The sequence below is a fragment of the Phlebotomus papatasi genome, chromosome 2, assembly GCF_024763615.1.
Source record: "Phlebotomus papatasi isolate M1 chromosome 2, Ppap_2.1, whole genome shotgun sequence".
Lineage (NCBI taxonomy): Eukaryota > Metazoa > Arthropoda > Insecta > Diptera > Psychodidae > Phlebotomus > Phlebotomus papatasi.
Window position 1 is genome coordinate 88,229,215 of NC_077223.1, and position 20,333 is coordinate 88,249,547.

General features: G+C 35.7%; 4 protein-coding genes across 6 annotated transcripts; 1 reads left to right on the forward strand and 3 right to left on the reverse strand.

Annotated features, from left to right (window-relative positions):
- Positions 1-1,286: 1,286 nt before the first annotated feature.
- On the forward strand, positions 1,287-13,789 carry LOC129804900 (major facilitator superfamily domain-containing protein 6). 2 transcript variants are annotated; one of them, XM_055852658.1, is made up of 7 exons: positions 1,287-1,727; positions 1,805-1,980; positions 2,042-2,842; positions 6,780-6,949; positions 7,009-7,309; positions 12,673-12,853; positions 13,556-13,789. In XM_055852658.1, the coding sequence occupies exons 1-7, from the start codon at positions 1,661-1,663 to the stop codon at positions 13,639-13,641; spliced, it is 1,782 nt and encodes a 593-aa protein (XP_055708633.1). In that variant the 5' UTR covers positions 1,287-1,660; the 3' UTR covers positions 13,642-13,789. The 2 variants fall into 2 exon arrangements, with proteins under 2 accessions (XP_055708633.1, XP_055708632.1); XM_055852657.1 differs by having other exon boundaries at positions 12,673-13,789.
- Positions 13,511-16,952, reverse strand: LOC129804953 (biogenesis of lysosome-related organelles complex 1 subunit 6). The gene is made up of 4 exons (XM_055852747.1): positions 16,708-16,952; positions 16,565-16,649; positions 16,415-16,501; positions 13,511-13,908 (listed from the first exon to the last, which is right to left on the reverse strand). Exons 1-4 carry the CDS (start codon positions 16,857-16,859, stop codon positions 13,813-13,815), a joined length of 420 nt encoding a protein of 139 aa, XP_055708722.1. The 5' UTR covers positions 16,860-16,952; the 3' UTR covers positions 13,511-13,812.
- Positions 16,953-17,052: 100 nt separating this feature from the next.
- On the reverse strand, positions 17,053-18,341 carry LOC129804935 (syntaxin-17). Its single transcript, XM_055852724.1, has one exon. It carries the CDS (start codon positions 18,066-18,068, stop codon positions 17,223-17,225), a length of 846 nt encoding a protein of 281 aa, XP_055708699.1. The 5' UTR covers positions 18,069-18,341; the 3' UTR covers positions 17,053-17,222.
- An 89-nt stretch (positions 18,342-18,430) lies between these two features.
- Positions 18,431-19,476, reverse strand: LOC129804940 (uncharacterized Golgi apparatus membrane protein-like protein CG5021). 2 transcript variants are annotated; one of them, XM_055852730.1, is made up of 3 exons: positions 19,401-19,447; positions 19,132-19,208; positions 18,431-19,073 (listed from the first exon to the last, which is right to left on the reverse strand). In XM_055852730.1, the coding sequence occupies exons 1-3, from the start codon at positions 19,413-19,415 to the stop codon at positions 18,518-18,520; spliced, it is 648 nt and encodes a 215-aa protein (XP_055708705.1). In that variant the 5' UTR covers positions 19,416-19,447; the 3' UTR covers positions 18,431-18,517. The 2 variants fall into 2 exon arrangements, with proteins under 2 accessions (XP_055708705.1, XP_055708706.1); XM_055852731.1 differs by having other exon boundaries at positions 18,431-19,208; positions 19,401-19,476.
- Positions 19,477-20,333: the final 857 nt, after the last annotated feature.

Genomic DNA, 20,333 nt, shown 5'->3' on the forward strand with positions numbered 1-20,333 from the left:
CTGGACTACAACATACTAAAATTTCATTAACTTGCACAATGCCGTTTTTGAGAAAAGTGACTTTGAATTTCGATGAATTTTGACGCTATCGCAGCGCCACCTGTGGTGACTTTTTGAACTTCCATCTGAAAGTGCTCATCGAGACGAAACCAAAAAGATAAAATTTAGGTCGCTATGTTAATTAGAACCGGAGATAGAGGCCGGTCAATGTTCGAACTTTGACCCCTTATAGCTCGGGTCAGGGGTTATGGATCGACTTAAGGTTTTTTTTGTTTGATAGGTATAATCAACGGCTACAACATACTAAATTTTCAGCCCGATGCACAATGGAATTTTTGAGTTATTTAACTTTTAAGATTTAAAAATTTTCTTTTTAAAAAAAGCGCCCCTAGCGGTGGTTTTATGAACTTGCGATGTTAGAAGGGGAAGTGGCATTTCACGAGAGCTTTCCAAAAAGCCCTCACTTTTTAAATTCTGACAATTAGAACCGGAGTTATGGCCATTTTAAGAAATTTTTTTTGGACCCTTATAGCTCGGGTCAGGGGGGTCGGGGGACCTTAAGTTTGGTATTGATGGAAAGCTCTAAGGCCCAGCTATAACATACTAAAATTTGAGTCCGCTGAATGCCATAGGGGCGGAGCTATTGAGAAAACAAAAAAAGGGGGGTCTTCAAAATGGCGGAAGGAGGGGTGGGGGGTGGGGGGTCTATGCACCAAGTTGCAATTTTCACCCGATATATAACCTTTGCCGAAAACCGCAAGTCGATATCTTTTTTAGTTTAGGAGCTATTAAGCTCCAAAGAGCGGCCGGCCGGCCGGCCGGCCGGGAACGTAACTTAGCCACATATATATTCGGAATCAGGAAGTGCTGAAACACATTTTGGCCAAATTTGAGGTCGATCGGACGACATGAAATTTTGTTAGGATTATAGTAGGTGAGATTGTTAAGAATCTCACCTAATATTTATTGGAAAATGAATTTATGAGTCCTAGGACTGCTGTAGAAGTCTTACGGAACGAATTAATTGTAAAAATGGTTTTTTTTGTTGAGAATATCTGCACTGACATTTTATGCCAGTTTTGTATTTTACGTGATTTTTTGGCTCGGGTTTTAAATTGTTAAATTTAAATTTCATAAAATATTGATCTTATCTTATTTCATGTGTTGATACCTTTATCCCCTTTATCATTCCCTCTCCTTCGCGGAAGTACTTTCCAATCTGGAAGGAGGGGAACAGACCGAAAAGACCGAAAATCACCCGAAAGAGCCGCCTGGAAAACGTTAGCAACCTCTGAACTTCCAGTTGTCAATTCGCGCGGTTCTGCTTCGCACATTTTTGCTCTCGCATGTGTTTTCCTCGCGATTCATTCCATTTTTCACCTGTTTTAGTGTGCAATTTTGTGCATTAAAGTGCACAATTGCCTGCCTAAGTCATTCGCCCGTGTGCTGTGCATCTGTTCTGAGTGATTCAATAGTGCCTTTGTTGCATAATAATAGCTTTTCTGCGGGCTCTTCAGTGCCTTTTTGGTGTCTCGACCAGGGAGCAAAAAAAACATGCTATCAAAGTGATTTAATCTGGATTTTATCGCAAAGTCTCTGAAACTGAGACAGTATTTTATTGATTGATTGTGTTTGGCTGGTTAGAAAGAGTGTCGAGACGATGGAAAACATGAGAATCAACAAGAGACTTCTTCCCATGAAGTCTCACTATTTCCTCTTCAATGCTGGTAAGTTTTTGGTGAATTCCAGGAGGGATATTTTGAGGCTATAATGGGGGTATTTGGGGTTTCTGTGATTTGTTTAGGGACGGCTCCTATTGTCCCCTTTATGCCTACCTTTGCCAGACAGTTGGGATTCTCAACTGTTATCGTGGGAACAGTTTATACAATTTTACCAATTGTTGGGATGCTGGCTAAACCAACTTTTGGGGCCATTGCTGACAGATTTCAGAGGCAGAAGCTCCTTTTCCTTTTGTTTCTGGTAAGGTTTAGATAGATTGGGGTTTTCTGTTGATCCCACTGTGGAATTCAATCCTTTGCAGATCCTCACTGCTGTCTCCTTTTTTGCCATTATGTTCATCCCACCAATTCCTGCAGACTCCTCCGTTGAATTCCACTGCAACGGAGGAGCTGTAGATCTCAAACATTGTCCCAAGGAAGGTGAACATTTAGACAGTACAGTGATTGAGAAGCTCCAGGGGGAAGATTCAATATTGAGATGTGATCTTCAGTGCAAAGCTGAACCGTGGATGTGGGGTGTAATCTGTGATCACTGGAATGTCAGCCAGTATTGTAAAGATCATGTGAATGATGCAGAATTCTCCCTGACGGCAGTTACTAAAATCAGGGATTTGAAGTTGATGGAGGAGTGTCTCTATATTGTGGTTGTTGAAGGGGATTTTGGTTCAGCCGGACTGTCCAATCTCTTCTGCCCAAGTCATCTGAACAATAAAACCACCAAATACTTCAAAACTCCCTGCACAGTTCACTGTGATCACGAGGAGATTAACCACCTAATCACGGAGACCAACATAGAAAATCGAGATGTAGCTGGACTCTATCAATTCTGGCTACTCTTCATGTTCCTGGTGGCCAGTTGGGTGGGCATGGCGGTAGTTGTGAGTGTGGGAGATGCAATATGCTTCGAGATGCTCGATGACAAGCCCCATTTGTATGGGAATCAGAGGCTATGGGGTGCTGTGGGATGGGGCACGTTCTCAATCATTGCCGGTGTCCTAGTGGACAAGTTTTCCGAGGGACAGTTGACAAAGGACTATTCAGTGGTGTTTTATATGATGCTGGGACTTTTGGTGCTGGACATGATAGTCTCGTCAAAATTGCAAGTAAGTGCTCACGTTTTTCTCCACCATCTTCATATCCAATCCGTCAAATCCAGTGATAAGAAAATTAAATACAAATGCCATCATTTAATCTCTCTATTAAATCTCTCATAATTCCTTTATCTCTTCTAAAAGTTAGTTTTTACAACTCCCGGAAAATGGGTCATTTTCAGAGTCATTCATTTTTTTAATAAAGATTTCTTACCTACCACAAAATGCTGCCGAGGGGCATTTTACCGAAAAATAAAACAGTGCTTTTGAATCAACCGGGCTTTTTAAAAAGTGTAATTTCGGATTTTTTGTGCTACTGAAATTCGCGAAATTAAAGAATTATTAAAAGAAATGGCAAAGCGTCCCAGTTTGAGGATTGCTCGAACTCTTGAGAAAGAGCTACGTCCAAAACATTATAAGATAGCCAAAACAAAAAAATCGTAGGGGGTAGGTACAGGAAAACGCTAAGAAAAAAACATTTCGAGATAATATTGACTTATGGGAGGTCGTCGGAGACCTGAAGTTGATATCTCTTACCGTTTGACCTATATAGTCCGGTAAAAACACTTTCGGTCAAATAAAAGTAAAATATTAAAGAGAGATAGACCAAATTCGAGTACTTTATCGACTTATTGCTGATTGTGACCTATGTGGCCGGATTTAAAATTTCAAGACCATTCTAAAAACACCAAATTTAGCCAAATCGGTTGAAAAATGTGCCCTGCAACGTGGTTAAACTTTGATCTTTGAAAAAATCAATATCGAAATACAGTAGAGTTCCTCAAATTTGAACATTTGGGGGCTGACATTTCCCAAACCTCAAATTTGAACAATATTTTTAAAAACGTAACGGAATTCATGTAAAATGCACTTTCCCAAATTTAAGTAAGATAATTTCAGAGAATATATCAATGTAATTTTTGTTAAAGAAATGGAATTTGTTGGGGAAGTTAATATAATACAATAATATTGAGGAAACCTAAGAGAAAAATGATTCTCATTCAGACTCCACGCAAAACTTTCTTCACATAACCTCAAATTTTACATTTTGAATTCAACTGTCGTTCAAATTTGAAGAACTCGACTGTAGTTTCTTACAGACTAGGGTAAATTAAGCTAATTCAAAACCTGCTCCAAAAGGAAATTTTTCGCTACTCTAAATGGAAACATCATTGTTTTCACGATAAATACAGTACTAAATTATTATATTTATATATTTTCTATTTCACAGTTTCATTATTTAGTTAATTTTGCTCCAAATAAAGCGAAAATGTATGCATATTTACAATTTTTTTGTTACTTTCCCTAAATTAAGAAAAATAACTTTACAGAATATATTATTAATGTAATTTATTGTGAAATAAATGGAATTTATTGCAGAAGTTAATATAATACTATAATATTGAGGAAACACTAGAGAAAAATGGTTCTAATTCAGACTTGAGACTTGACTCATAAACATTCTTCACATAACCTCAAATTATGCACTTTGAATTCAACCGTCGTCGTTCAAATTTGAGGAACTCGTCTGTATTTTTCAAACATAGATGTTTATTTACGACATAGTCACCTTTACTACCTCTAAAACATATTCGAAAATGAAAAAAAATCTATGAACCGTTTAGGAAAAAAAAATTGAAAAAAACATGGTTTTGGAGGGGAAAGAGGGATGAGATAAAAGGAAAAAGCCAAGGTTGTGTCTGCCGCCGACTTATCATAACCGGTCACACCAGGTAAACGACAGAAACTCATGATGTATTGACCATATAAGCCAGCTCTTATCTCTTACCGTTTGGTATTTAGCCATGTTCCAGGCTTTCGTAGTTTCGAACAAATAAAAACAAATATTTGAAAAATATTTGGGAAAGACTGGGAATATTTTGGGCAATTATACGGGTACTTTACCGATTCATTGCCGATTGTGGCAAATACAGCCGGGTTGAAAATTTTAAGACATTTTCAAAACAATCCAAATTGGATGGGAAAGAAGTTGATGTCTCTTACGGTTTAAGCTCCAGATCTATTGGTAAATTCGAGAAAAATGGTTTATTGTTACAGTAGACTCTCTCGCAATTGGGCATTTGGGGCGAAATGTCATCCGGTTTATCGATAGATTTGGGCATCAAAGCCTTTGTAAATTTCACAAAAAGCGCTCAATTATAAAGAATCACGATAAAATAGGAAGAACTACAGCGAATTTGAGCAAAGCTTCATAATTAAACGTGAAAATTGTCAACAAAATTTTTCGACCGATTGAAAAAGAGCCGTTGAGTCTACTGTATGTACTGCCCTGTTTTTGAGTTTAAACTGTCGAATCAAAACATCACAGTCATTAAGTGTTTTAGCCGTTTTAGCCCAGCACTGGGCCACTTCTTTTCACCTTAATATTGTACAGTGGAGTTCCTCAAATTTGAACGTTTGGGGGGTATAGATGACATTTCTCACTCCTCAAATTGGAACAATATTTTCAAAAACATTACGGAATTCTTGTAAAATTCACTTTTCCTAAATTAAGATAAACAATTTTAGAGAATATATAAATGTAATTTATTGTGAAATAGATGGAATTTTTTGCGAAAGTTAATATAATACGATAATATTGAGGAAACATAAGAGAAAAATGGCACTCCACGCAAAATTTTCTACACATAACCTCAAATTTTACATTTTGAACTCAACCGTCGTTCAAATTTGAGGAGTTCAAATTTGAGGAACTCTACTGTATTTCTAAAATCATCTCATTTTCTTCAAAAAAAGAAGAGCCTAGGTTTTATCCTTTCTCTTATCTTTTTAGCCTTTTCGGCTTTTCTTCCTTTGAAGGAAGCTAAAAATATCACTATAAATGATTCATTCCTGTTGCTTTCCCAACAGAAACCATAAAATGAGGTTAGATTGAAGGTCAAAATTAAACCTGTTCCTCCTATTTTTTTGCGCGCTCCAAACGTTTTATTATGATGAATAGAACAGATTAAATCCAATCCAATTCGATATGTGGGGTCTAACTTGAACTTCGTCAAACTTCTTTTACGTTTTTTTTTCTAGTGTAAAACCTATTCGAAACCTTAGATTTTAGGCGTAGTTTTTTTGTCTTTTAGAAGACTTTCTGTAATTTTAGGTTATGTAAGGCCTTACTGCTCAATATACGATATTTATTAATTCAGTGTAACGTGCAATTTTCTGTTATAATAAAAAAAAACTCTAGATTTTTGTTTTGCTTTAGACTTTAATAAGTTTTCAAAAAGGAATAATTATAGGTTAGAATTTTTAATATATTCTGAGGTTAGGAATGTGATTCATTTCCTATTGAAAGAAATTTGAAATCTTCAGTGTATGCGACATATTTATATGGCAGATTCTCCTACACAAAATATACCTTGATTTTTTTAGGTTAAGCTTAACATAACCATACTTTAGTTTAGAAATTAAGCAATTGCTAAAATAAGATAATACAGTAGATTGGGTCCTATTCTCTTTTCTCATTTCTTAAATAAAAATTTTCCACGTCTATTTTGAGGTTAGGTTCAACATAACCTAAATCTTAAAAAAAAAACTTTCTCACTTTAACAAAAGAAATTTGTAAAAAGGATGTTTTTCTATACAGGAAAAGAAAGAGTTTTGTAAAATTAGAAAACAGTGTCCTTTTGACAGAATTTTCTCAAGATTTATTTAGCGGTTTATTAACCTTTTCTTAAGAATAAAGATTAAAAAATAAATTCTTGTTTAAATCATATCTAATAAAGAAGCCAGATTTAATTTTTTGTGATTTTATAATCAAGTTGATGTGATACATTTTCTATTTTTTTCTATACTTTTTTTTATAAATTGGAGTTTTATTAATCTATTACCAGAAGCGCTGTAGTCGCATATGGATTTTTCAGACCTAACCTTAAATATTTCAAATTCAAACCTAACGGTCATTTTTTAAATAAGAATCATTTGCTTTTTTTAGCATACGCAAACAAAACTCTCCACAAATATTATAAAAGACGTTGGGGCTCTTTTTGGCTCCGTGAGAATTGTGATCTTCTTTCTGTGGTGCATTGCTGTGGGATTGGGTACGGCCCTTGTGTGGAACTTTCTCTTTTGGCATCTCGAGGATCTGGCGGCAGCACAGGGCGGGTAATCATTTCCACCCTCTGCTTTAGGTTCTTTTCCTTGATATTAAATGTCTTTTACAGGGATCACTTGAATTGGATAAAAACTCTCCAAGGACTGGCCATGGGGATCCAGTGTTTCGGCGGAGAATTGCCTTTTTTCTTCCTCTCAGGATGGATTCTGAAGAAAATTGGTCACATCCATGCCATGAGTTTGGTTCTGTCGGGCTTTGGACTGAGATTCCTTCTCTATTCAGCCCTCACGAATCCCTGGTGGGTTCTGCCAATTGAACTGCTGAATGGAGTGACTTTTGGTATCTTCTACTCGACTATGGCATCCTACGCCAGCATTGTGGCTCCACCAGGAACAGAAGCCACGCTTCAGGTGAGAAATTTCATGATTAATTATTGAGCAGAACAAGACACGGAAACATTTCAATGAAATATTTATAATCTCATTCAGTCGATTCTTCCAAAAATAGAAACCATTTCGGAGACATCAATTTTTTTCTGCCCTATATTCTCGTCGTTTAAAATGCAATTAGGCTATTTCCATGCTGTAATTAGGAAAGCATAAAACACAAAACAATAAAAGAGCTTGCGATCAATTTAAGTGCATTTCGACAAAAAAGATTTACGCTGAGCGTGGTTGAGTTATTTATTTTGAAGTGAGTGAAATTTTTTACGACAAAGAAGGGATAATTTCAATATTTCTCTACAATGGGTTTTTGTTGATAAGAAATCTTATCGAACAGTTCATAAAGTGGAATGCCTCCAAAATTCATGAGCTCTTAGTAATTGATAAGCTGAACTACTTTTTCAACCCATAAAATTTAAAGTAATTAAAATTTGTTGAAAAGATAAAGAAAGGAAGTAAAATCCATGCAAAAATTTTCTTTTAGAGGGATAAAAAAGTAAAGTTGTTAAATTCGGTTTTATCAGGAAATGTTATTAAAATTAGATAATTGAATTTTTCTTGCTGGATCAAATGATTAGCTATCTTTTTTTTAATTATTTTTTTGACTGCCAGAATACTTTGTACATAACAAAAATTAGCATAGCTATCAGTTTATTGGCTGGATCGTTTGAGGTTGTTTAATAATGACTTGCCGCTTTTTTTACTAGAATGAGTTTCCTTTGAATTTAAAAGTTAGGGGAAAGTGCGCTCCCTTCGAACGTTCATGCCTTCGAATAATGTGAATTTTCTTTTAGTTTTCACAAAAGATTTACACATTTTTATTAAATATTAGTTAGCTTAAGCTTATCATCAATTCTTGATAATTATGTGATAATTGTGTATAAGTCTCTTAGGAAAAATAAAAGAAAATTCACATTATTCGAAGGAATGAACGTTCGAAGGGAGAGTACTTTCCCCTATAGACATATCTTCGTGTTTTGTGCCAGGCTTTCCGAAGTTCTCGAACTCATGACTTTTAAATTAGATCTTAGATGCTCTACGTCAAAAGTACCTTCGCATCATATACTGTTTAATCCTTTAACCCTTTAACGAGGAGACACTTTTTTACGTACTGAAAATCAACAATAAAAATTAAACTAAGAAACATAATCAATGATAAGTCTTACATCTAACCTTGGAAAGTCCAACAGAGTCTGATTCGGTGTATTTTGTGCTTCTATGAACGATAGGAACAAAAATAGCCCAAAAATTTAAGTAATTTTTCTACAATACCAATGAATAATATTTTTCGCTTTAATGAAAAATATTACGTATGAGTATTGTAGTTTTTATTGCCAAAAGGGATTTGCTAAAAAAAAAATAGAAGTATAAAAAATAAATAAAATCAATTATGAATTTGAGAATTTAAAAACTCGCCATTTTTTAGTTTAAATATTTATTACATAGCAAATAGCTAGAGACTTGCAAAAAATATTCTAGATTCCTTCAACTTTCTACTTTACAATTATGTACAGACATAAGAAAAAAATAACTTTAGGTAGTCAGGAAATATTATTTTCTTTATGGGACACCGGTGTTCCAATCGTCCTTAAAGGGTTAAGCACGAGAAGCTTTCCGCTGAGCGAAATTCAATGAAATCAACTTTCCCTCGATATTTTAGCCTAAATAAGAGATTTACAGTTAAAAAGAAATTTTCCCGTCCCTAGGAGTCCTGGAAAACTATGGGTCATATATGACCCAATTGTCCCTAAAGGTAAAAAAAGCACAACATTTTCCAGGCGACTAGTTTACTCGTTTGCTCTGTTATTTTTGAAGGATAAATAACTTGAATATAATAAAAAAAACATATTTAGAGTACGAGTAAAAATTAAAACGATCAAAAATTAATTTTAAAAAATCTCATTTATTTTTTGGTCTTGAATCTTGAAAGACGAATCTTGAAGACTACGAACAATGTTTGTGAAAAAAAGTACAAACTTTTACGAACATGTTTGTGGGTTATACGATTCACGAGCATTTCGTAACTCCTTCATAGAAATCCACAAACATTTACGAACATTTTTACAAAATATTTTTTTCTGTGTAGAAACTTCCATAACAGGTTGAGGGGCCTCAGTGGATCAGTGGATAGAGCAGTGGCTCTGTGACTGTGAGGTCGAGGGTTCGAGACTAGGCAGCTGCAGATTTTTCAGCTGCTGTAATAGTCTCGAATTCGTCCAGTGAATGAATGGAAAAGTAATGCCAATAAATTGACAGTGAACCGCCTAAAAAGAGAGGTTGGTATAGGAAATAAGTTTCGACATGCAGAGTTCAGTCGAATACAAATACTCATTCACTGCCCAGATCCACAAAACCAAGGTTGGTTTACCGTGATATAAAGCGGTACTGTGTGTATCAGAACGCACACAGAGCACTGTGATATGGAGCAGGTTTACTCGCCTTGGGGGTTAAGATAGAACAGGAGAATGGGGAGTGCATAATGGGCCCAAATAAGTGGCCTGGGTGCAGCGGTTCCGCAAGGAATATAACCGACCCATAGACAAATCTTAATCTTAATCTTAACTTCCATAACAAACAGGAAAAACGACAACTCTCGTCTTAAGGTTACGAATATGACGCATGCAATTAATTTTTCAAGTTCTTGCAAGTCACTTTTTGATTGTAAAGTAACGTCTTTTGCATTTTTAACTTCTCAAATAATCACAAAATTAGGTTTAAAAATCTTTTTATCGAGAATTTAAAAAAATATTCATATAGTTCATAGTTTTCAGGGAGGTGTCCCACTTTCCACACTGTTAGGTCCCACATTCCAAACTGTCCCGTATTCCAAATTTTACCCTATAGGTATATGATAACTTGTAAAAATTTCAGTAGATATTTCACGTAGCATTGACGTGGCAAGCACAGGTTTCCAAATGATTTTTCCAAAAAAAAATTGGTTTGGTCTTCGACCTTTCTAATCTTTTATAAAATTTCAATAAAAACTATAAATAATATTTTCAACGATCCTCAGACAGCTGATTGTAAGTAAATACAGTTTTTTTTTATTCTTCTGCTAGCAAATTGATAATTACAATTTGCAATTTACAATTGTTTCTCATGAAAATTTGTTGTTTTCTGATGGAGAAAGTGAGTAAAAGCATTTGGTGAAGTTCTTTGGGATAGTATTTATAGTGAATTTGTATGGCAAATTTTCCAAAAATGCAAAAGAAGAGTGTTTTTTTGGAGATGTTGTTCCTAATGGAATCCGATTTGAAGAAAGATTTCCTCTAATTTTTCTCTAGAAATTGCCAGAAGTTAATGCATCAGTGTACAAAGCCACTGTACTGAAGAACACCTCAGGAATACACAGTTGCAATGATTTCCGTCAATATCTAGAGAAAAATCAGAGGAAATGTTCCTTCAAAGGCTGGGTTGGATTCCACCGGGAACGATATTTCCAGAAAAACACTCTTCCTTCGCATTTTTGGGAAATTTTCCACATAAATTCACTAAATACTATCCCTTGGTACTTCCACAAACACTTTTCTCGCTTTTTTTTCAGCAGAGAAACAACAAATCTTCATGAAAATCAATTACAAGAGCAAGAGACTTGGGAATAATAGCGATCTCCCAAGAATTTTTGATGGAAAATAAACCCAAATGTGGAGGCATTTTTCTTCAAGAATTCTTGAAATAGGGTAAAGTGGTACAAGTTGGACAGTGGTACAAGTTGGACAATGGTATAATTTGGACAGGGCTTTTCGTCTTGATAAATTTACTACTTCATTTTTATTTGTATATTTTTAATGCTTTAGTTTTATAATTTGGTTTCTTGTGCTTAGAAACAAATTTTGTACTGTATTTATCAAGAAAAAAGCCATGTCCAACTTGTACCGGCGAATTGTCCAACTTATATCACTAATTCCAAATTATACACTTTACCCTAATTGTTTATGAAATCAGCTCCAATGTGTAGACACCTTAAGGTGTAATTTTCAACTTTGGGGAATTTAAAAAAAAAATAACCAAATTTCGGACTTTTTGAATATACAGTAGACTCTCTCAAATTCGGGCATATGGGACCGAAATGTCAGCCGAATTAGACAGAAATTCGGGCGACAAACTTTTTAAAATGCAACGATTTTTTATTCATCTGCATATATAATATTGCGTTTACATACTGATATATATCGTAAATTGCATGAAAATCCCTCAATAATGCAAAATCGCATCAAAACTAAGACAAACCATGCCAAATTTGAGCATACAGTGCCCGCTTTCTAATCCGGATCGCCGTAATCCGGACAAGTTCATGACGGTTACATTTAAAATACTTTTGAGATTATGTATGCATGCGTTTTCAGCAATGAAAATGAACTATCCTGTGATGTTTTTGTTTAATAAATGAAGTATAATAGAATAGACTCCTCCAATTATGTCTTTTTAATCTTCTTTAAAAGTTTTTTTCTAATTCTACAAAAAATCTTGTATTATATTTTCGAGACGTTGAACAAATTCAAAAATTCCATCCGGATTACGAAGCGGACATCTGTCATATTGTCTCCCAATCATCCGGATTACAAAGCGGGCACTGTATTTGATTCATTTGATAATCATAATCAAACTTGAAAAATTACAACAAACTTTTTTCAAATGTAACCGCTGCCCGAATTAAAAAGTAGCCCGATCTTAAAAGAGCCGAATTTGCGAGAGTCTACTGTACCACGTTTAATTTGATGCCTTTCTGCGTAGTTGAGCAAAGCCCCAGATTTATATGAATTTGATGACTCGAGTTCTTCCCTTGTCAGAAAACGGAAAAAACATCAAATTGGCGCAAAAATTGGTATGGTGCCGCAATTTTTTTGAATATTTTTTCCATGTGTAGAAAAGCAATGAAGACGTAAAAAAAGCAATGACCATGTAGAAAAGCCCAGTCTGTTCGCTGTGATTAAGCCCCAAAGATCGGTCGGACGGGCGGCCGGACGACCGGAAACGTAACTTAGCCACCCATTATTCGTGATCAGGAAGTGACAAAACACATTTTGGCAAAGTTTGGACCCGATCCGAGGACATGAGATTTTGAGATGATTACAATAGCTGACATTGAGTTCAAAAACTTAGAATCTTCGCACAACAACCGCTAGGAGCGCTGTATTGACTATTGCTAAAAGGATTCCTTTTAAATGTTTTAGGACGATTGGGTCACCGGTGACCCAAAAATGAAATTTGTCTAACGGTGTTCTAAAGTTACGTTTTGCTCTAAAAAGTCAGAAAAAGTGATTTTTTCTGATCCTCGATTTTTGACCTTCTCGTCCTTAAATGGTTAAATGTTAAATGTTTTTTTCCAGGGTCTGGTAGGAGCTGTCTTCGAGGGTGTAGGTGTCTCCATGGGGAGCTTTATTGGTGGCATAGCATTTGACAGGATCGGCGGGAGTCTGACTTTCCGTTGGTTTGGCATCGGTGCTCTCGTGCTGCTCGGTGCACACGTTCTTGTGCGCCGACTTCACGATCGCTACTCCAACAAATTCGGTAAGACTTCCAATAGGGCTAGAGACGAAAGTAACATTGTAAATCGCACGAATTCCGGTGGAGAGTTAACTAATGGTGATGGCGTGAATGCCATCATGACAAATCAGACAAATGATGAGAGTGTGCAGAAGGAAAAGAATCTATTGAATGAATCACTGTGATTCGTCTAATGAGGCTAGGTTCTCAGGTGAAACAGTATAACGCAGAGGATGTACGAGATATTTTTTGTCTATTTTGTACTTAAATAAAGATTTACAATTTTTCTGGTGGAAATGAGAAGCACGTGATAGGTTTCTAATGATGGTATGGAAAAAAATTGGGACAAGGATATTCATAAGCGTTTTCTTGTGAATGAATTTTGGGAAAAAGACATGAAAGAAAAAAAAGGTACACAAAATCATCTCATTCAAATTCCTAACTAACCCGAATATTTATTGTAAGAAAAATGGTTTGAGGAATTTTATTTGAAAACCAATTTTCTACAATAATTTAAGTAGATTTTTTTCTCGTAGATTTATTGCCATCCCAAAGTGAATCTAATCGCATGAAATTTGGGTTTAATCTCCTTTCCTCGAGTACTTTAGTAGTTGATAATTTTTTTCTTACATTATTTATCCATTGTGTGTTTATTGAAGTGTGTATATAAAAAAAATGCGATTTGGGGGCACTTTTCATTGAAAAATTTATTTGTATCATTCACAGAACTCATGCAAAACGAATACAGAACACCTACAGATGCGATGAACATGCTCGATGACGACACACAACCAAATTCACCATTTCCGTGAGGTGTGCAGAATTTTGGATGAATGGGAATGTCTTTCTCTTCTCTATCGGTATACATTTTTTTCTGTGGTCCAGTGTCCCTGTGGGTATCTTCTTGCGGAATGTGATCGTGAAGATAGAAATAAATTAGCTTTAACTGTTTTCACTTTACAGATGGCTTTTTCTTTAGTTTATCATGGTTTGCCAATTAGGGCTTCTTCTTGTCGTCTCTTTTGGATCCTCTGCTGTTTTTCCTTCTCCTTGAATTCCTGCAGGTCTTGAGAACGCTTCTGCAACAGAGATTTGGACAGAAGCATTTTAACTTATCAAATTTTTTAAATCAAAAATTTGGTTTTTTTCTAGTTTCCGAGATAATAAATTTTGAGAGAGATCAATATGGCTACGTTTATACACAAAAAAAAAAATATTAGACAAAGTGTTTTGGATTGTTTTAATACGAACGTTCTTTATGACATTAAAGAAATAAAAACAATGTAAGTAAGTGATTGATTTTCTTATTCGGATTTTCACTCATTCGGGATTTTCATTTTGGGATTTTGGCTTCCGGGATTTTGACTCATTTCGGTTATTTCTTTCGGTATTTTGGCTCATTCGGGATTTTTATTTTCCGGATTTTGACTTTCGGGAATTTGTCCGGGATCCATTTATATATATTCAAAGTGCATAAATACATTTTTTGTTTGAAAAAATGGTAAACTAATAAATAATTCACTGGAGTACTTCGTCGCAGCACTCTCTAATTTGCCAGAATGCTGCAGCTCGGTAATTCTTGTCTTTGAAAAAACAACTAAAAATATTTTTAATAAGTGCATTCCATATTTAAACTAAAAAACCGAAGAAAATTGTGAAATCATAATTTTTTCAGGCTGTTTAAAAACATGTATTTTTTGTAACAAAGTTTTTACTCTAACATACTGTAAAAGATACAAAAATAGGTTTACAGCAATTCTTTTAGGTCAAGTAGAAAAGCATTATTATTTATCCTGAAGAGAATAAGCCATTATTCGTTTTATTTGGCCAATAACTTTTTTTTAGCTACCTTTTCTAACAAATCGACAAAATTGTAAAAATCATAAGTGAAAAAAACTGTCTTCAAAGATTGTGATTTGACCGAGCACTTGCAAATTTGCTCGATTTTGATATCTCCGATATCTACATGGAAACATTAGGTTTTATAGGTTTCATGTTCACAGAATTCTTCCAAAAATCTTTTAATCTCTTCTTGTTGGAATTCTGCTGCCTCAGAGATCGTTTGCAGCCTGTCTCATCAGAATCAGTGACTGGACATTTCTTCTCGCCTTGTGAAACATCGGAAATTCTTTTTTTTTTTTTGTCAATTTTTACCCCACGCCTCATGACAAATTTTAGTGATTATTTTTGGCAAAGCGCAAATTCTGGAGGAAAATCACTGGATAATTCGCAAAAGGACAAAAGATTTTTGTAAAAGATATCGAAATGATTCAGCAAACACACATTAATTAAATTAAATTTTACCCCGAGTGGTCATTTTTGATAAAGCTGAATCTGGAAGACAATCACTCTGAAAAATTCGCAAACGGAGAAACATATTCGTGTTCAGGATATCCAAATTATACAGCTAGCGCACACTAATGCATAAATTTTGTCAAGTAAGTCGATGGGAATTGATATCTCCTGAAGGGCAAATATTTTAAAAACTGATCTCAAAATTTCAATATATATATATTTTTTTATTTTCTGAATTTCTTGCTCGAATTCCTTGAAACCTTGGATGTTTAATGATATTCATGAAGACAATTTATAGTAAAAATTTGAAGCCTCCGTCTCTTTCCTCTTGGAATATATAATATTTTAAAATATACGATCCGATAAATTTTTCCCCATTCTCTCCTAATTGTTTTGCAATTTCTAAACAAAGTCTGAAGCTACCTCCTGGAAAAGATTTTTTTTATATAAAGCTGTTTGAAGCCAACTCATAAATTGCTTCCAAACTCAACTTACACTACGAGTTACGAAAAGCTTTTTAGATGGAAATATAGAATATTTATCCCTCTTTACAAGGCACAGAGTCCTGTGTACAAGGCACACCTTAATTGTGACATATTGTCGGTTGCGTCTACCTCTGTCGTATCTGCATTTACTTTGAATCTGTATTTGGTGCAAGCTACAATACAGACGTCTCCTCTTGCGTGAAATGCTGACACAAAAGAAATACAGATACGACAGAGGTAGACGCAACCTACGATATATAGTGTAACGGTCACGAGTGCAGAAAAATTCCCATACGAATCTGTATGTGAATGTGAGAAAGTGGCTTCAACTTTGAAGGCCACTTGCCAGGGTGTAGGTCTGAAGCATCAATGGAATAATTTGAGTGGCGATTTAGAAACAATTCGTGCAAAAGTAGGAACAATTGCGGAGAAAATAAGAACAGTCACTGCTCTACAGTGATTCAAATAATTCAATATAATTTTCCAGAGAACCCAAAGCGCTAATAACGATCACTTATTGGTATGTTCTGAGTTGGATCAGACTTACTGATTTTTTTTAATTTTCAAATAAATCCAGGATTTATTTAACGTATAAACGTAGCCAATTTGAAAGAATTTTTTTTTAAATCATACAGGAGCATCAACATTTGAATTTTTCAATTATATTTTCTTTCATTAAAAAACCACATTGTATCCGTATCCGTTGTATAAATTGTTTTTGGTCAATTTTGTTTTATAGGGTTCAAAACAACTTTATAGAATCAACGATAACCGGGATAGGGACAAGAAAATTTCTTTTACTTACCACCAAATGCTTAGATCTCTGATGAATACTCGTCATTTGCTTCTTAATATTTAATAATTTTTCTCTGTAAATCTTCACTTTGTCCATCTGCAAGAAAAGACACTTTAATTCCCGGAAGATCCTCTTGAATTCTCAATCCCGGTCCCTCACCATTTCCTGTATATCCCTCAGCTGCTTTTCATCCAATCGTTCTTTTTCCTCCTCCAGTTGACCCATTAACTTCTCTTGCTTCGATCTGCGAAGACAATTGGCTACTAAAAATCTCCAGAGGTATTATAAATCCAAAAACTTACGTTAAATTCCTTAAGTCCTTCTTTATCTTCTCCAAGTCTGCTTGGTAGAGGTTTACAATTCCCGTAGCCAGGAGATTTATAGTTTTCTCTGAGGGATACTCAGAATTGATTGCTGAGGACTCATCCTTGCTATCACAGGTACTTTCACTCATATTGCACTGGGTATTTATGAAGAAAATCCAAGTTTTCCGGGAGGTAAAAAATCCGTCTTTTTGTTTTGACAAATACTGAAAAATGAGGTTATGTTGACCGTTTTTCTTTTTTGTGATAGCCAGCGCCTTTGGTGGCTGGTATCTGAACTATGAAACAATGGCGCTTTTTCAGAGCAAGGAAGACAAAAAAAAATATTTTTGGGAACTTTATTTAAAGCTATAGGTATTTTTCAAAATAATTATTTAACACGGAAACACGAAGGCAAGCTCTCTAAAAATAGACACAGTTGGCTAATGACTTGTTAGGTATTTTAGAAGGCGACTTATTCCTTGGATTTCTTACTGGATGTCGCAAACTGTGTGTCATTTGTTTTTGGCGGATTCTGTCGCTTGCTCAGGTTCCGTGGCTTCTTCGATGCCTTCTCGCTCCTTCCTTTTGAGTATTTCACCACCTGTGAAGCCTAGAATGCCACATCCAACTGCAGCCAGGCCACCAGCTTTGAGTCCGGCGAAGAATCCAATAGGACCTCCAATGCAAGTCCCAATGAGAGCTCCACAAACCGGATACATGGCTTTTTTGTACTTCAGGGCGGTTCGAAGATTCTGCTCGCCCTGCTGTACATTGACTTCCGTTTGAGAGACATTCTCTTCGACGAGATTTACACTCTCCGCTTGCTCCTGGACATTCTCGTGGAATTTGTGGAATAGCTCGTGAATGTCTTGGACTTCCCGGTGAAGATTTTCGTATTCTGTCAGGCAGGCTTCTCGGGCTTTCAGTTGATGCTCTGTGAGTTGGAATTCAGACTCTAGCCTTGGCAGATCTTCAACTACGTCCACATCCTCGAGGTTACTGTACGTGGAACTCCGGGATTTATCTGGAGACTTTAGCTTAAGCTCCACAAATTCCTGAATACTCTCAATTGCTTCTCGACGAGATTTGTTTGTCAAATCATCAAATTTGGGCACTTCTTCTTGCTGGATCTTATCCCTCAGGATCTCCATTTCAAGCAGGAGATTCTTCAGCTGCTTTATCACCCTCGTTGCATTGATTTCTTCCCTCTTGACGCGCTCCCAATCATGCAGAGCTAAGCTCTTCTCAATCTGACTTTTATGATTCCTCAGAAGGCCCAAATGACTGGGAATTGCATCCTCGTTGAACTTCCTGATGGATATCTCAGCCATCTTCAGTGGCATTGACCCACTTGCCATTTTTCTGGGATTTTTCTCAAGAAAACTCCTTGGAAATTTTCACTAAAACTGCGTCTTATTGACTACTTCTTCCTGGTCAATTTCTCAATCACTCACTGCGGGAAAATACAATTTCACATTCTCAAAATTATCCCTATTTATCACTGTTCATATCTACTGCACTTTAAATCACTGACTTGAGGTGGAAAGTGTGGAAAAATGCAATAATTTATCCTTGTTTTCTCTTTGTTTTCATCTGCGCACCATCTTTCTTCTCTAACTCCCGTGTCGACCGTCAGTTGGCGCCACTAGCCCATCAGCTGTTCCGAGCTTCCGGAAACAAACAAACCGCAAAGCAAAAAAAACAACAAGAAAACAATCAATTTCTTCACATAATTACAATTATTTTAATGCTTAGGATTCATAAATATCATCACACACATCCGTACTGACTGTTAAGGTGGAATGGCTTAAATAACCCCCGTTGGTTTGGTCGTAGTAGGCTGATTTGTAGGCTTTGTCATCATATCAAAAGCATTTTTCAGTACTTGCGTCCGCACAAAATCCGTCGTAACTGATCCAATATTTTTGTTAGCTCCAAAATTGCACTTTACATACCCATAGAGATTGGCTCCATTGAGAGCCAAAGCTATCAGGACCAACAGGAGCCACTTGAATTTGAGCCCAAACAGGGCTACTATGAAAAATACTGCCCAGATAACGGGGAAAAGAATCAGAGCCAACCAAAAGATTCTCGATTCATGCGCATTCACCCGGCTGACTTGGGTATTTTTCTTGGATTCAAAAACCCAATGGGATATTCCTTCGTCATCGACAAAATTCCACCATCGCATGCCGACCAGAAAACGCCCACTGAGATTTTTCACTGTCCAGAAATCGGCTGAGAGTAGAAGAACAACAGCCACAAAGCTCGCAATAAAGGATTCACTGAACCATCCACACAGCATGTAGACAACCACCGAGGCTCCACGAAAAAACAGGTGAAAGAATGTGATGTAGGGATGTCTGGAAGACAAAGTCCTTGAGAGAATCACCCCAAAAGACATCTTTCCAGCAAACTTACGTGTATTTCTTCTGTGGAGCTCCATCGAGGTTGTCCTCTTCGCCAAATGGCACAGTGTCATCGTCCAAGAGTGGTACCTGGAATGGAGATTGGAACATCTTTACCTGGCCACGAAGACATTGACTTCAGGGAATGCCCAGAAATTCAAACTTCACAGGTGAGTTTTCTATTTTATACAATAACAACGTGTCCACTTTGATTAAATTGACCAATTTGGGTTGATTTTATTGCCAAAAACAGTGATAAAATTGATAAAATATGATAATTACCGTCGCTGATGACATTTTCCTTCGTGTGTCCACAAAATATTCCGGAAAGCTCATGTCATTCGTACAAGCATGTTCGAAAATTTTCGTAAAAGCTTCATGTCTACGCTCTCATGTCGCTCAGTTTGAAAATTTAAAATATGAAACTTCTAACGCTTTTGATCACTGAATGGACTGAATGCTTGCGATTTAATGCTCAATTTGCTGAGTTCAATTTAAAATTAAATTGTGAAAAATCCTAGTGTGATAGCACCGTAAAATTTGTAAATTTTATAATAAATAAAACTCTCAGAATTAAGAATTATGTATATTGTTATTTTTTTTTAAATTGCGAGAACCACATGAAATTTTTCATAGCGAGAACACATTTTTGCGAGAAATTTGCTAAATTCAAAAAAGTCGCGCAAATTGCCAGTTATTTTATTTTGTCATTTGTAATTTTGTTACATTATTAAAAAAATGAGTGAGTCCAGTAATGAGGAAGAAATTTTCCTACTTTATGTAGGATACATGTTCAATAAAAATGTGTCTCAAGGTAAAAGGAAGAGATTGTGAGCCTGAAAATGGATCCAAGAGAGATCTGCCCACGGATTCATTGAAAAAATGTATTATGATATCGCAACTGGTGATTTTTTTGGACACAACAATTTTCTTCGTATGGCTACTGAAGAATTTGAGGAACTGCTTCACATAGTTGGACCCAGTTGGACCTCATTTGTAGAAAGAAATAATGAAAATGAGGGTGCCTGTATCGCCTAAGTCCCGACTTATCTGGAATTGTTGAGCAATTTTAACATTTTAATTTGCTGAATTCAAATTTAATTGAGCAACCACATTTATGCAATTTTAGCATATTTAAACATGTTTTGGAGGGCCAAGTATTAGTTTATATCAATAAATAAGCGAAAATCTATTAATTCGAATGATTTTTAATGC

What these genes read in the sequence shown, in the direction of transcription:
- LOC129804935 (XM_055852724.1), bottom strand. Translation starts at nt 18,068, where the DNA reads ATGGCAAGTGGGTCAATGCCACTGAAGATGGCTGAGATATCCATCAGG.
- LOC129804940 (XM_055852731.1), bottom strand. Translation starts at nt 19,192, where the DNA reads ATGACACTGTGCCATTTGGCGAAGAGGACAACCTCGATGGAGCTCCAC.
- LOC129804953 (XM_055852747.1), bottom strand. Translation starts at nt 16,859, where the DNA reads ATGAGTGAAAGTACCTGTGATAGCAAGGATGAGTCCTCAGCAATCAAT. An exon ending in TGAGGGATATACAGGAAATG is followed by an intron (nt 16,502 to 16,564) that starts GTGAGGGACCGG and finishes CTTTTCTTGCAG; the next exon opens with ATGGACAAAGTGAAGATTTA. An exon ending in AGAGATCTAAGCATTTGGTG is followed by an intron (nt 13,909 to 16,414) that starts GTAAGTAAAAGA and finishes TCTCTGTTGCAG; the next exon opens with AAGCGTTCTCAAGACCTGCA.
- LOC129804900 (XM_055852657.1), top strand. Translation starts at nt 1,661, where the DNA reads ATGGAAAACATGAGAATCAACAAGAGACTTCTTCCCATGAAGTCTCAC. An exon ending in TCCTTTTCCTTTTGTTTCTG is followed by an intron (nt 1,981 to 2,041) that starts GTAAGGTTTAGA and finishes AATCCTTTGCAG; the next exon opens with ATCCTCACTGCTGTCTCCTT. An exon ending in CTGGCGGCAGCACAGGGCGG is followed by an intron (nt 6,950 to 7,008) that starts GTAATCATTTCC and finishes TGTCTTTTACAG; the next exon opens with GGATCACTTGAATTGGATAA.